Below are 14,963 nucleotides of genomic sequence, written 5' to 3'. Positions count from 1 at the left end.
TGCTGCAGCTAATTGTTGTTGCCAAATTGCCCATAGGTATGCATATGTGAGTGTGCCCTGCAATGGGTAGGTGCCCCATCCTGGGTTGTTCCCTGCCTTGTACCAGTAGTCTCTGGGAAAGACTCCAGAACCCTCTGGGCCCCCTGTGGCCCTGAATAGGATAAGTGGTTACAGAAAATGAATGGATAGATGAATAAATGTGCTGAATGTCAGGGCTAATAAGATCAGTCTAATATCCTTAAATAATTTGGCAGCTAAATAGCTATACTGTACATTGGCAAGTGTCATTACAGGCAAGAATTTCCCAAAAGTTAACTAGCCATGTGCAGTTCAAACTAGCTCATTTATGAAAATACCACAGATTTCCTGTTAACAGGTGCTTCCATCTTGTGGTGTGGCATCACCAGCAGAGGTGAATGATTAGCATTCATTATGGAAGGTGGCTAGCTAGGCATCTTGATGAAGGCATATGGTGACAGTGGAAAGTGCTCATCGGTATCCTGCTCATAAAAAATATCGGGATATTTCCTTTCAGTCCATCCTTATAGCCAGACAGATCTCACTGATGTGCTTGTTGAGATGGTGCATTGCTGATGTCTTCATCAATGAAGAGTCATTTTTAATATGTTATTACGTCACGACTCACATCGCACTGACAATCAGCCAAACGGGCTACATGGACTGTGTTGTGTTCTGGATTCGACACATCCTCTTCCATTTTCATTCGTTAAAATTCATTACTCTTTAATTTTGATTTGTTACCCTTTACAGGAGATACACAAACTACTTTTTTGCTACAAGTTTGTCACCAAATTCATACAATGGTATTTTTTATTTGTCCAACACATATAAATAGTATAAATAGTACTGGGAATAGAACATGCACCACCAAGTGATTTTAAATGGAGCCAAACACAACAGCAAATTATTGCCCTAACATTCATAATTGTTCACGAGACATAGAATTTTTCCTAAAAAAAAAAAAATATCTGTGGCTGATGGAAAAAGATTAGAGGAATTGTCTTGATGTCTATGGTTATTTCTAAAAAAAAAAAAATGTCAGTTCATATTTAATAGCTTGGTCTCGCTCACTGGATTCGACACTCTAACTGCGCTTAGGCTGACACAAGAAATGCATGTCTGGCAGTTCAATCTATTTCATGCTTTTATATAAAATTTGTATCAAATGTCTCACATCCTTCTAATCAGTCAAGTCACACTGCTGGAGGTGAGATCAATGCCTGTGTTCACAATGAAAGCCTCAAAAGTCAGTTTCAGTTCCAACATCTGCGTTTGCCGAACGTTGCAAGTCTAACTGAGTAACTCTGGTTTTTGTTCTATATAATAAATATTCTTGATATTTATTATGACAATCACTAAATTAAAAACAAAATTCTGCAATTATCAAAGCAGACCCACAGTGGGACTGAAAATGCTGTGGTAAAAGTCCAATTCATGCCTCTTTGTTGGCAAAAACATCATTGGCGTATATACTAATATATTATTATTTTACATACGAGCCATCCCCAAATCCCCCTCCTACACAAAGCTCTCCTCCATGTTGGAGCAGAGCAAGAATGAGTCCACGAGACGGGGCTTGATCAGCTGCTGGTGGTCGGCGTCCTCGATGCTGTCTGGGCACACGGCCACCAACCTGCGCAGGGCTGCCTGGAAGCAGAGGATCACATGCGTACGGCTGTCATTACTGCTGGTGACTGGCACAGCACACGCAGACACACACGAATAGACAGAGTTTGTGTATTACTATCATTGTGGGGACCCTCACATCATTTCTATGGGCATAACTAACAATGACAATGAGTAACCAATACAAGACTTTGGCATTTTTAGTCTTTTGATTGCATTCACAGATACAGTACAGTCCCAATCAAAAGTTTAAGACCACTTGAAAAGTGGCAAAAAATCGTATTTTGCATGGTTGGATCTTAGCAAGGTTCCAAGTAGAGCTTCAACATGCAACAAGAAGAAATGGGAGTGAGACAAAACATTTTTTGAGCATGCAATTAATTGAAAACAACGCTTAAACTGAAACAGGCTGTTTCACAGCTGATCAAAAGCTTAGGACCACATGCCTTTAAAAGACCAAATCTGTGCAAAGATGTGGATTCATTGTCATTTTCTGTCAGGTAGTCACACTGTCAAGACGTTCTGATGGCAAAGGCAAAAAAACTCTCCCTTTTTGAACGTGGTTGGGTTGTTGAGCTGCATAAGCAGGGTCTCTCGCAGTGCTGCTGAGGTGGGACGCAGTAAGACAATCATTTGGAATTTCTTAAATGGTAAAGGGTTATGGAACAAAAAAGTCAAGTGGAAGACCCAAAAAGGATCCAATTGGCTGTCCGTCAAGACACTGGACGATCCTCGACCCAAATTAAGGCCATTACTGGTGCCCACTGCAGCCCCATAACCATCAGACGGCATCTGAGACTGAAGGGCTTCAAAAACAAAAAACGTCTTCAAAGGCCTCGTCTCCTTGAACGCCACAGAACTGCCCGTTTGGACTTTGCAAGAGAGCACCAAACACGGGACATTCAAAGGTGGAAGAAAGTTTTATTCTCTGATGAGAAAAAATTTAACCTTGATGGTCCTGATGGTTTCCAACGTTACTGGCATGACAAGCAGATCCCACCTGAGATGTTTTCTACGCGCCACAGTGGAGGGGGCACCATAATGGTCTGGGGTGCTTTTTCCATCAGTGGAACAATGGAGCTTCAGGAGGTGTAGGGGCATCAAACGGCCGCTGGCTATGTCCAGATGTTGCAGAGAGCATCCCTCATGACTGAAGGCCCTCATCTGTGTGGTAACGACTGGGTTTTTCAACAGGACAATGCTACAGTACACAATGCCCGCAGGACAAGGGACTTCTTCCAGGAGAATAACATCACTCTTTTGGCCCATCCTGCGTGTTCCCCTGATCTAAATCCAATTCAGAACCTTTGGGGATGGATGGCAAGGGAAGTTTACAAAAATGGACAACAATTCCAGACAGTATAGATGCCCTTTGTGTGGCCGTCTTCACCACTTGGAGAAATGTTCCCACTGACCTCATGGAAACACTTGCATGAAGCATGCCGCAACGAATTTTTGAAGTGATCAACAATAACGGTGGAGCTGCTCAGTACTGAGTTCTTGTTTGGAAGTTTGATTTCTGTTTTGAGGGGGTTTATGGGTTTTTTTGGAGGTGTGGTCCTAAACTTCATCAGCTGTAAAACAGCCTGTTTCAGTTTAAGCATAGTTTTCAATGCTCAAAAAAATGTTTTGTCTCACTCCCATTTCTTCTTGTTGCATGTTGAAGCTCTACTTGGAACCTTGTTAAGATCCAACCATGCAAAATATGATTTTTTTTGCCATTTTTCAAGTGGTCTTAAACTTTTGATCGGGACTGTATTTATAAAATTGAAGTTTATATTGTGGGGACCTGAAAAATATTCCCACAACCTAAAAAGTAATATGTTTTAAATACAATCCCCCCCCCAACACACATACACGCACACATGTATGTTCTCATGTATAAATGATCATCCACACAACAGACTTGGCATAGATATGCAACAAGCACATGTCACAATATAACACAATATACCTATGTGACTGACCCATATTTTCATATCTTCATCAGTTATATGACACCTGCAGTCTAAACACATGCACAAGACTGTGTAGGTCACCTGGACAGAGTCACTTCTACATGTAGCCTGCACATTTAACCATCGGGGTAGTTTGACTGCAAAATTAATGAGGGAAGAAGAAAAAAAAAAGTCTTGATACCCAGAAAGCAGTGAATAGAGCCATGTGTAATTAGCAGCCCTCACGGCCCCTGTTCGATTATCAGACCCCTTGGTGTGGTGACATTTTCAGGATGCATCGTCTCAAACGGGAGCCATTACAGAGAGGCCTGGGCTGTGACGGAGCTGGTGGAACGCGTGCCTCCCCAACACCACACATCACACATTTCATTACACAAAGGGCGGGAGAGGAAATGGGCAGGGGTGTAAATGCCGGCTTAATGCGCTCCCCCGCCCCCCCCCCCGCATCATCCTTTCCTTTTGATCAATAGGACCTTGTGCTAATTTGGCCCACTGGTGCCGCGTGCAGCGCTTTAACGACTCTCAGGGTGACTGGCGCCCTATCCCAGCCCGCTAGTGCCGGGGCCGGCCCCAGGCTGGGGGGGACGTACCAAGCAGGCGACCAGCACGGAATCGCTGCTGTTCCTTTCAGCTGGCGAGCGGCACAGTTCGATGAGATGAGGGATGGCTTGAAATAAAAAATAAATAAATAAATAAAAAAGAGGAAAGAAAACTGTTATTCCATTAGTTACTAATACTGTAAATATAAGCATCGGTTTATAATGTTTACCTAGTAAAACCAAATTCAAACAGATGATTTGAGGAAATACTGAAATGATCAGTTTCACGAGTGAAAGACGAGTATCGTTAGACTAGGATTAATAAATTGTATACTTTAACTACACTGCTTCCTTTATCAAGTATTCAATTCAACTCAAAAAACTTTATTTGTCCCTGAGAACATAAGAACATAAGAAATTTACAAACGAGAGGAGGCCATTCGGGGCAATTAAGGCACACAGGGCAGTTGAACAAGGACACAGTAACGTAAAGTATGCTATATTTTTATATTTTACCTGTAAGTTATAAAATGTAGTAGTATATTGAAGTCAAAACTTAATAAATATTGGTGAAGCACCTGTGAATTCTGAAAAGCACTTTGGTGTTGGTCACTCAGTTGCATGGATGATTGAAAACACCGACTACAAGGTTAGCCAAACTCAAGGTTACGAGCAGCCCTGGATAGAGGCACGTGTGCAGAGGCGTACCCTGCAGCTGGATGGCCGTCTGTGCCACCTCAGGGTCCCGGCTCAGACGGGCCAGCGTGACGGCCGCCTTCTGCTGCACCCTCTCACAGGCAGCGCCCTCTGATGGACTGGAGGAGGATGGCTTTTCAGCCAGCAGCAGCAGCAGTCGCTCAATACCTGATATGAACGTGACAGGACACACAGAGTGGGTATGCATGTGTGTGAATGTGCACACAACACCCCCCCCCCCCCCCCCACCATCCCTGCTCACTAATGTTTTCACTACAAATAAAATGTTCCTGCGAAATCTGAGCTCCACTCACACAGGACAAACGCAAAATGATATGTGTAATATAAATAATGCACACCGCAGTTCTTGCAAGCATCAGTTTCATTTTCACAAAAAAAAATAATAAAAAATAATTTGTATTGGAAAGGGTTGACCATTTTTTCTGGATTTTGTGGCTCTTTGCCTCCATCTGCAGATGCTTTTTAGAACTGCACATTTTTAAAAAAATACGCCCTAATCCATTATGAGAAGTGCGCTCAAACCATAGGCAATTTATGTGCCATAAATGATGAAAACATTCCCTAAAAATACACAGTAATGATTTTTATATTGTATATCATTAATGCGGATTTAGATATTAAGTCTGATATACATTCTTTAATGGTCCTGGTTCCGAGATCTGCTCCCTTAATCAGCATGTCCTCCAGGAAATGAACCATACAGCCTAAAAAGCACGCAGATAGCAAATTGCTGCACGTACCATTTTCCTGAAGAACTTCAGAGGCTGACTGCTCCAGAACAGAGAGGTTTGCCAGTATTGTCGCAACCTGAAAGGAGGCAAACCAAACAACTGTAGAAAACATAACAGATGAAAGCGCAAATGAAAGTGGCCTTTGGCTACATTTGCACATTTTACATTGTTTCATTTATCTAATGCTTTTATCCAAAGCAACTTACAGTAGAGGGAAGGGCTACAATTATTTTTTTGTATGATGTATGCTCCCTGCATTGTGTAAGACTCTACTTGTTGAGCTACAGTTATGCATGATACGTCACATATGTTATTTCATGATTACAGATTGGTGTAATTGGACACTACAGTTAAAACTTAACAACCAGCTGCACGCAAGCTGAAATAAGCACTGAGCAGGAATCAGATCATTTAAAAGAAACGTTGACCTATATTTGTTTTAGCAATGCAGCAAATTGTCAGTGCCGTCCAAAGGTACGCAGCAGGGGTCTGCGTTGGGTTAACTGTGCTGTTTAGCCATTTAGCCTCGAAGCACAAAAATGGAATGAGTTAGAGGCACAGCTTAGCTTTGACCAGCCACACTGGTTACCATGGAAATACTGGAACTCACTGGAGAACTTTAAGTATTAAATGATGAAATTACACTTCAGCTCCCAGCATCTTTGTGCAACATGAAAAACATACATCCATCACATAAATTGTAGGAATGCTTTTCATTCCTACAAATATTTCACATTTTACTGAGATGGGTAATGAGACATCAACAGACCGAACGCTGCACACAAGAAAAACATGCAGTGTAGGGTCTGAGTCCTGTAGCTAATGAACAGGGCAAAATACCACCAGCACTTCAGGTACATGCAAGTCAAATGTCATTTCAACAGCTGTGAAATAGACACAATGACAGTAACCAGGTTTGTGGTTAAATTATCCGCAAAGGGCCAGTGTGTATTCAGGTTTTTGGGATAACCTTTAGGTCAGCTGTTCAAACCCAGGTGCGAGGACTCTTCAGCCAATCAGTCCTCTAATTAGTAATTTAATTAAGGAGTTTTAGCGAAAACCCCCATACCAAGCAGGGTATGAAGAGGGGATTCATACTCAACACAGGTACCTATATTCTTTCATTTCTTAAAATTTGCTTGTCACGTCACTATTATCGGTAACACAGATGTTAGCCAAACAAGCTTGCTAGATAATGAATGCGCAAAGTTCACCCATAGTCAGTCGGCTACTTCTTTTTATTTCTTGTGAAAATAATGAATGATTAAATAGTTATTTATGTGCCCTGCAGAAGCACCAGAGATGTGCCCTCTGCCCCGCACGATGCCGTCACAGAGGACAGCAGGAAGGCGTACCTGTAACCTGAAAGGTGCCTGACGTCACGTCAGTCATTTAATGTTGGTGAATGTCAGTTGTAAAAATACTGCAATTGTGCTACCTTTAAGTGTTGCAATGTACTTGTATATGGTATATAGTTCCAGAGATAACTGTGTTTGTCAATTTATTCTTAGATTCCTACATCTTTGTTTAGTTATATGGTGTGAAAGTTATTTTAAATTGTGCATTTCCTACAAAGCACCACTTTTTAAAGATTCATATACGCATTTCATATACGTTTAAATTGTTGTTACTTGGGTAATCTTGAATTAAACAAAATCTGTGTTTCTTTACACCCATTGTTTGTGCATATATTTTGGGGGGGGGGGGGCAACAGCGGTGAAGCTTGCCTGGGGCGTTATGTGGATTTTGACCGGCACTGAGTGCAGGACCTCATAATGTGCAGTTTGTCAATAGATCAGAGTCTACCTACTATCTGTATGACTTGTGATTACCCATATGCATATACACAGTGATGATGTCATCACCTGTATGCATGAGTGATGGCAGCAGTGATATCATCAGATGGAGAACAGGCGGCACCATCCATCAGAGCACAAAGCTGGGGGTGTTTCATGTAGGACAGGGATGGCCAAGTGTGTATGTGGGTTTGCGCTGCAACTCCCTAATTAGATTACTAATTACTGAAGAGTCCTCACACCTGGGTTTGAACAGCTGACCTAAAGGTTACCCCAAAACCTGCATAAACACCGGCCCTTTGCGGATAAGATTGGCCACCTCTGATGTAGGACTTTGCCGGGGGGGGGGGGTACCTGGTCTTTGGAGTAAGGCGTGTCGACACGGTGGCGATCTCTGCACGCCCCAAACAGGATGTGGATGGCACCGAGCTGCAAGAGGATCTCGCAGGCCATGGTATCGAAGAAGGTGATGTTGGCCAGAGCGGCGGAGGCCAGCAGGAAGGACTCCCCGGAAGAGGCGTCGCGACACAGCTCTGCGGAGGGAAGCGGCAGTTAACAGGCCGCATGGCCCGACGTGGCCCAGAGAGCCTCATCCATTCAAAGACACCACAGCCAGATGTTGTTTATTAAATCCAGAATATACATTTTGCACTAGAACACCTTCAGAAGGCAAAAATCTGGGGCAGTGGGTTGTGCCTGTGATCAGAAGGTCGCCGGTTCTAATCCCAGGGTCAGCAGAATAATTCCGTAATTGGGCCCTTGAGCAGGGCCCTTAACCCCTCCCTTGCTCCAGGGACTGGCTAATATTTCTCAATTGTACATCACTTTGGATAAAAGCTGATAAATTAGTAAATTTATCAGCTACCTCAATGATTAATTTAAATAGGATTTATAATAAGTGCGCTGTGATGCTTGATGATTTATCTATAACCATATTATAGGCTACACAGTGACAGGTAATGTGAAAGTTACAGATGGTTTCCGCACATATATCTTTAGGATATCTGTGAGCAGCATCCCTCATTTTCAGCTTGATCTTACACCGACCAAAAGTGTATGTAAGGCCCAGTTATCCCAGGTAAACACCCTGTATAAAAACCCCTGTTAGCAGGTTGGGACTCACTGATGAGGGCGGTGACGATGTCCTGCATGTTCTCCAGAAAGCTGCCCAGGTGCTGGGTGAAGGTATGGTGGGGGGAAGTGATCTGGGCCACCACAGCGGCTGCCTCTGCCCGGGCCGCCTCCGCGTTACTCTCATCTGTCAGAATATCCGCCAGACACAGGATCCCATCCACCTGCAGGGGGCGCCACACGCAAGTAAAAAGGTGAGGGGTGGCCCACCTCAGACCCAGGTGAACCTACAAGAGGTAATTGCCCCACCGACCTGGGGCAATCCTGATAAATCCCACACCTCGGCTGATTCCTCTAGATGGCGCTTTTTCCAGATTGTTCTGTTGCACAGATAAGCCACCACGATCGGCTGTCAAATCGAAAGCCCCTGTCATGTTAATCAATTTCACTTTCATTAGGATCAGAGTCACTCCCATTCATATGCCCTGACAGCGCCCCCCATTCCCCCACTTCAGTATTACGTCGTTCCCCTTAATTGTTTTCTAACATGTTGACGTCAGACGGCTCTGTAATCTAATAAAAGCCCTTTCACTGCGGCACAGAAACTGCTGGCCCAAGCATTTTTTTTTTATATAAGTAGGGACTTGGATAGGGGCCCTGGGATGAGACCCAGCGTTTTTTTAACTTCTGCCTGATCATCATTTAAGATGTCAGAGGTGCCGGGAGCAAGTCCGGCTGCGGCCAGGCACAGTGATTCACTGAAGGTGTCAAACCCACCACCCCCCCCCACCCCCATTCCAGGAGCCCCCAGGTCCAGGTCGAGCTGCTACACCTATGAAAACCAGCATAGCTCTGATGAAAATACACATCTGGTACAATGCAGCAAAGGTTAAAAACAGGTAGTGGTGTTACAGGACGCCGTTTACCCAACACTAAATATAACAAGAAATGATTATGGCTCTAGGAACAATTTTATTAGCAATTTTTATGGACATGTCCCAGTGTGAATTGGCATGTGTGTCATGATCTGTGTGAGCCCACTGCCCCACAGGGGAATCATTGATCCCAAGGGGTCCACATCCCGTCAACTCAAAAACAGTTTATGTTACCGCTGGCCCCTTAAAAAAGGCAGTCCCATACAATATTATGCGTCAGCTGGCCTGACTGCAATACAGAAATTAATCCAAAAGCTGTGGGACTGTGACAACTGATGAGTCTCTACAAAGAGTTTAATGATATAGAAGCAGTCTTTGCTCCTATTTTCCAACAGATGGCGCAGTTGCACAAACTTTCACTAACAATATCACCTGCAGTGTTGGGGAAGTGACTCACAAAAGGAACAAACTACAGACAGAGGTGAAAAGTTCAGTTCCAGAAAGTACAAATCCAAACCAAGGTTTTGTTTCAACCAACCAGGTGAATATAAAGAGTCACAGACACAAAGTATTCAACTGGTTGGATGAAGCTGATTCACCTACACAACTGCCCAAATATGCATTTTAACACATGGAGTTCAGATTTGTCTGCACATGTCTAGAACTAACACTTTATGTCTATTTTGTTCATCAGATGAAATAAAACAGAAATGGATTGTTTTAACTGAATGATACACATTTTTTTAAATTTTGTAATAAGTCTCATACTTCTCACCTCCATTGCTGAAGAAAATCCAGATACCACCCAGTGAAGCTCCACTCTGCTGCATTTATACCCACCTGAGTCTGTGTAGTGTACTACGACGCAGAGTAAGTGCATATGGCGTGCGAGAAGATTCCGGGTGAGCGAGTACTGTGTGCGAGAAGATTCCGGGTGAGCGAGTACTGCGTGCGAGAAGATTCCGGGTGAGCGAGTACTGCGTGCGAGAAGATTCCGGGTGAGCGAGTACTGCGTGCGAGAAGATTCCGGGTGAGCGCGTACTGCGTGCGAGAAGATTCCGGGTGAGCGAGTACTGCGTGCGAGAAGATTCCGGGTGAGCGAGTACTGCGTGCGAGAAGATTCCGGGTGAGCGAGTACTGCGTGCGAGAAGATTCCGGGTGAGCGAGTACTGCGTGCGAGAAGATTCCGGGTGAGCGAGTACTGCGTGCGAGAAGATTCCGGGTGAGCGAGTACTGCGTGTGATAAGATTCCGGGTGAGCGAGTACTGTGTGCGAGAAGATTCCGGGTGAGCGCGTACTGCGTGCGAGAAGATGCTGTGTGAGTGCCTACTGCGTGTAGGAAGATGGCGGGTGAGAGCATACGCCGTGTGAGAGCAGCCTATAAGAATGATACATGGTACAACATGTGAGTATGGTAAGCTAGTACAGCAATACAGCATATGACAATGGTGAGTACAGTGCGTGAGTACAGTGCGTGAGAACAGCGTGTATGTAAACTGTGAGCAGGTCTGCTCGTCTCCGCTCTGGTCCCCTGCCACCGCCCCTCCGTGACAGGTGTCTTTCTCGAGGCTCAGTGATTGCTTACGTTCAGAACACCCCTGAGACACCCCCTCCAAGTGCGTTCCTCGCCTTCATTATCCTGCCTGCTCTTCTACGCCTGACTGCGCCTCCGAATCAGGAGAGGAAACATACCATGGCTACAGCATAGCGTGTCGTCTTTAGTAGGACCCCAAAGGGCTGCAGGCTGCAAAAATCCACATTTTCCTGCATTTAACAGCATCTGAAGAAGCCGTAGATTCCTGTGTTTTCATTGTTTGCCAGTGACCAGCAAATGGCAAAGATTTAAAGTTTAAAGTTTATTGACTGAAATTTTTCATCATTTCATTGAGGGAAGATGCAGCATTATCGCTGTCATACTTAATATAACCAATTTGAAGAGACAGCCTTTGTGTTCGGAACCACAGTGCCCTGCTCCCTCTGTCGTTTTGTTGCAGGAGCACAGAAGCTCTGGCAGTATCAGATGAGCCTTCGTGGATAAGAGGCAGATAGAATCAGGGACTGGGACATCAGACTGGGTGTTGTATGGAAGAGTGCCACTGACAGGACAGGGTGACATTTCCATTGGCCCGCTGCTTCTAGAACCAGTCTATTTGACATTCTGTGAGACTCACTGCAGGCTGATGGAGCCGTGTGAAAAGACCAAGTAATGGGCAGAGAATCATGGGAGGTGCAGACTGGAAGTACTCCACCCCGCAATCTACCCGGCACGTGACACAGATGGTCCTGCTGCTGCTCTGCTGATGATCAGCTAGGGCTGACAAAGGGGAACTCAAGGTCCTCACAGAGACCAATCGCCAGGTGGCTTGAGAAATGCCAGGTGTATACTCTGGATGTTCTCTAAGTGACCTAACCCAAGGCTACACATTAAACCCGGAACGCACCAGCCATTTCACCCATTGAAAGGCGTCTGGCTGACCATGAGAGCTGGTGACTGTCTGACATGCTGGTGTGTGCGGCACGGTCAGAAACGGTTGGTCCCCATTGGTGCTGTTTTGGCCGACTGATGTTGAATCGATGTTGAGGCAAGTTGGTGAGAGCAAGTTCTCTGATTGGGCTGTATGTCAAGCATCACCTCTAGTCGCGCTGATGTGTTCCAGCACTAATTTTTGGGAGCCAATTGTTCATTGACCTTACTTGGCGCTAATTTTTTCCGTCAGCTTGGTGCGAACCCAGATTTACATACATTCACATTCCCTTTGCACCGGGACATACCTCCTTTGCTTTTTGCTAATTAGCCATGATCACAGAATCACAGCTGCGGTCAAAGCACAATCCAGCCAGTCAGTGAAACAAACCCAAAAACCCTCCTCTGTCGGTCAACACCCTCTTGAGCGCAGCCCCAGTAGACATGTGCCTTGTTTCCACCAACACGGAGCCGGTACGGGGCTGGTTCTCATCGGGCTTTTGAGAACCTGGCTGTGTTTCCACCGGTTTCAAACAAGAACAGAACAAATTGTTACATATGCGAAAGTGAGAGTAAAGGTTAATATGTATTCTGTTTTTTGGATTTATTTTGATCTATTTAAGTTTTTATAAGCTGGCAAATCGAAAAAATAGTTTTCAGAGTATGACTTGTTCTGCAGTGTCTCTATCGCCTCCACTTTTGTCTCCAGGTGAGGGTTCTAGTGATTTATCAATCTCAGAGGCCATAAACAACAGAGTGATCATACAGAGGGTAAGAACAGCGGCCTGTGCTACCTTCTCCAGCTGGTTGATACCCTCCTCCACACAGCAGATGGAGGCCACGGTCCTGAGGGCGTGGGCATACAGGCAGCTGAAGCAGTCCTGTCGGCAGATCTTGAAGAGGGCCACCACTGCCCCCTCCTGGGGAGAGAGCGACATAAGCATGGCAATTAGAGGTCTTACGCCCTTTTCTGGAGAAAACACGGCACTGGTCTGCAAATAATGAAAACACTATCATTTTGACGCCTCTGGGTGGTTAAAAGTTCACAGCTGTTGCTAGATCGTATCTTCAAAGCCCTGTTAACTAATACTTTGATTATCAGCATTACGGACTTGATACCATACGCTGCGCGCCGTGTTCCGAACCAGCTGCTTGAGGTATTCTCTCTGAGCTAACCTGACCTGTGTCATCTTTCTTATTATGACATTTTGCCACTGAACATGGAACAAACAGTCTCCGAAACAGTAAAGGGAAGAAGGAATCAGCTGCGATTTATGTCTCCCCTGCGAGCCAGTACCCATGAGTTGCTTGCTGCCAGGACGGAGGGCAACATTGCTCCTCCTTTTGTTTTTAGCCCCTCCCACATGCCACCAGCTTATTGGATGAGAGATGAGAGGATGTGGTACTTGGAACCAAATCAGAGGATAGCATGCCACCCAATGCCTCCGTGCAGATACAAGGCCATTACTGAATGAAACTGGGCTTATAATTTATTTATACAATTAAAAAAGAATATAAAGACTAAATTATTGTGTTTAAAAATATAACACACACCACAACTGCTTATTAAATATTTGGCTATTCATAAAATCATCTTTATGAATATTTAATTTCACATCCTGAAAGGCTGAAAATAGTCTACCTTTCTCATAGGAATCCGCAGTCATTTGCTATGCGAATAAGGGGGCGGGGGAGGGGGAAATTACAAAAAACAACATCCTAATTTTCACACTGTTCAGCGGCCTAAAATATGCAGCAGGAGGGAAGCTGTCACCCAGAAAGATGGCAGCTCACCAAACGCCCTGCGTGAAGTGCTGGATTACCCACAACAAGCGCTGCCTTCCCGCATCATCTTAATAAGCGGCCTCATTCCGCGGGCGGCACACAGGAGTCGATCCCACAGGCCACTGCCATGGGGCAGCTAATGGCACTCATCCGCGGCAGACTGATCTCCGTCATCTTCTGCTCCGTGCCGCTCCGAGGCTCCCTTTCAAACCCCCCCGTCAGCCGTGTACTTTGGCCGACGCCCCCTCTTAATCAGCCACACAGAAATTAAATAACCTGTCTTGGCATAGGTAGAGCACAGCAGGTCTGGTGCAAAATACACAATCCAGGCACCCAGGGGGACACCGGCCCTGGGGCATTAATGACAATATCACTTTTATAAAGACTAAATGCATTTTACCGAACGTGGTGAGGAAACAGGACGCCCGTGGCAACCTTCGCTAAGCAAAGGCTACATTATCAGTTAATTATGTTATGAATGAGGAAAGGCAGAGTCTCCGTCAGAAGGCCCTCTGGCTGGGATCTACGGCCCAGCGGGGTGTCTGTGTGGCCTCGTTCATATGCAAACGGGAGACAGACACCTCTAAAACAACAGGAACACAGCCGGCTCCAATATGTATTGTCAACTGTGGGACCATTATATAGGCAGTTCTGCACCTTTCCAGTTTACATTCAATCAGGTAAATGAACCTATGTTGGATTTAGGTTAACAAGTCGTATAAACATTTCGAAGATCAATGGAAATGGAATGCAGTCACAGCAAAGGGTCTGAATACTTATGTTAATGTGAGGTTTCAATTTATTTTCAATGTGCAAAAAATTCTAAAATTCTGATTTTACTTTGTAATCATGTGGTATTGAGTGTAGATTTATCAGGGGAAAAATTGAATTCAAACAATTTTAGCATAAACCTGCAAGTGAAAAGAGGAGTCATGCACTGCATCACACAGTTTTAATAATCAAAAGCTTCCTGTAAAATACAAAAGGCAGTTTTAAATTTTAAAGTAGAATTGTCAATAGAAACTGCCTGCCATACAAGAACATGCAGGGCAGTGGTGGCCTTGTGGTTAAGGAAGCTCACTCGTAATTGAAAGATTGCTGGTTCAAATTCCCGATCAGCAAGGCACCACTGAGGTACCCTGAGCAAGGTACCGCCCCCAAGCTCTGCTCCCCAGGTGCTGAATTAGCTGCCCCCTGCTATGTCACCATGTCACATATGGGTTAAATACCAAGGACACATTTTGTTGTTGTGCTATGGTGTGTCAACAATGATCACTGATCACTAAATTCTATGCAGGTACAAAGAGTGTTTGCAGCGCATGTGTGACTCAAATCCACTACTGACTGTAGTGACAGTCCATCGCTTCCTTCTCCAAAATA

At 44.7% G+C, this 14,963-nt stretch overlaps 1 protein-coding gene across 5 annotated transcripts in view; it reads right to left on the bottom strand.

Moving 5' to 3' along the window:
- Positions 1 to 717: 717 nt before the first annotated feature.
- The window catches only part of LOC111842967 (INSC spindle orientation adaptor protein), a 38,678-nt gene continuing 24,432 nt past the window's right edge, over positions 718 to 14,963 (bottom strand). For 4 of the 5 annotated variants that reach the window (XM_023810161.2, XM_023810152.2, XM_023810169.2 and 1 more), the window contains 8 exons: positions 12,593 to 12,718; positions 8,773 to 8,868; positions 8,512 to 8,683; positions 7,743 to 7,921; positions 5,602 to 5,668; positions 4,853 to 5,008; positions 4,196 to 4,272; positions 718 to 1,668 (listed from right to left, as the gene is read on the bottom strand). In XM_023810161.2, the coding sequence (XP_023665929.1) occupies positions 1,540 to 1,668; positions 4,196 to 4,272; positions 4,853 to 5,008; positions 5,602 to 5,668; positions 7,743 to 7,921; positions 8,512 to 8,683; positions 8,773 to 8,868; positions 12,593 to 12,718 (1,002 nt within the window). In that variant the 3' untranslated portion in view covers positions 718 to 1,539. The remainder of the gene's footprint in view (positions 1,669 to 4,195; positions 4,273 to 4,852; positions 5,009 to 5,601; positions 5,669 to 7,742; positions 7,922 to 8,511; positions 8,684 to 8,772; positions 8,869 to 12,592; positions 12,719 to 14,963) is intronic. The other variant, XM_023810175.2, reaches the window with a different exon arrangement.

The sequence above is a fragment of the Paramormyrops kingsleyae genome, chromosome 13, assembly GCF_048594095.1.
Source record: "Paramormyrops kingsleyae isolate MSU_618 chromosome 13, PKINGS_0.4, whole genome shotgun sequence".
Lineage (NCBI taxonomy): Eukaryota > Metazoa > Chordata > Actinopteri > Osteoglossiformes > Mormyridae > Paramormyrops > Paramormyrops kingsleyae.
This window is presented reverse-complemented; position numbering and strand designations above follow the sequence as displayed.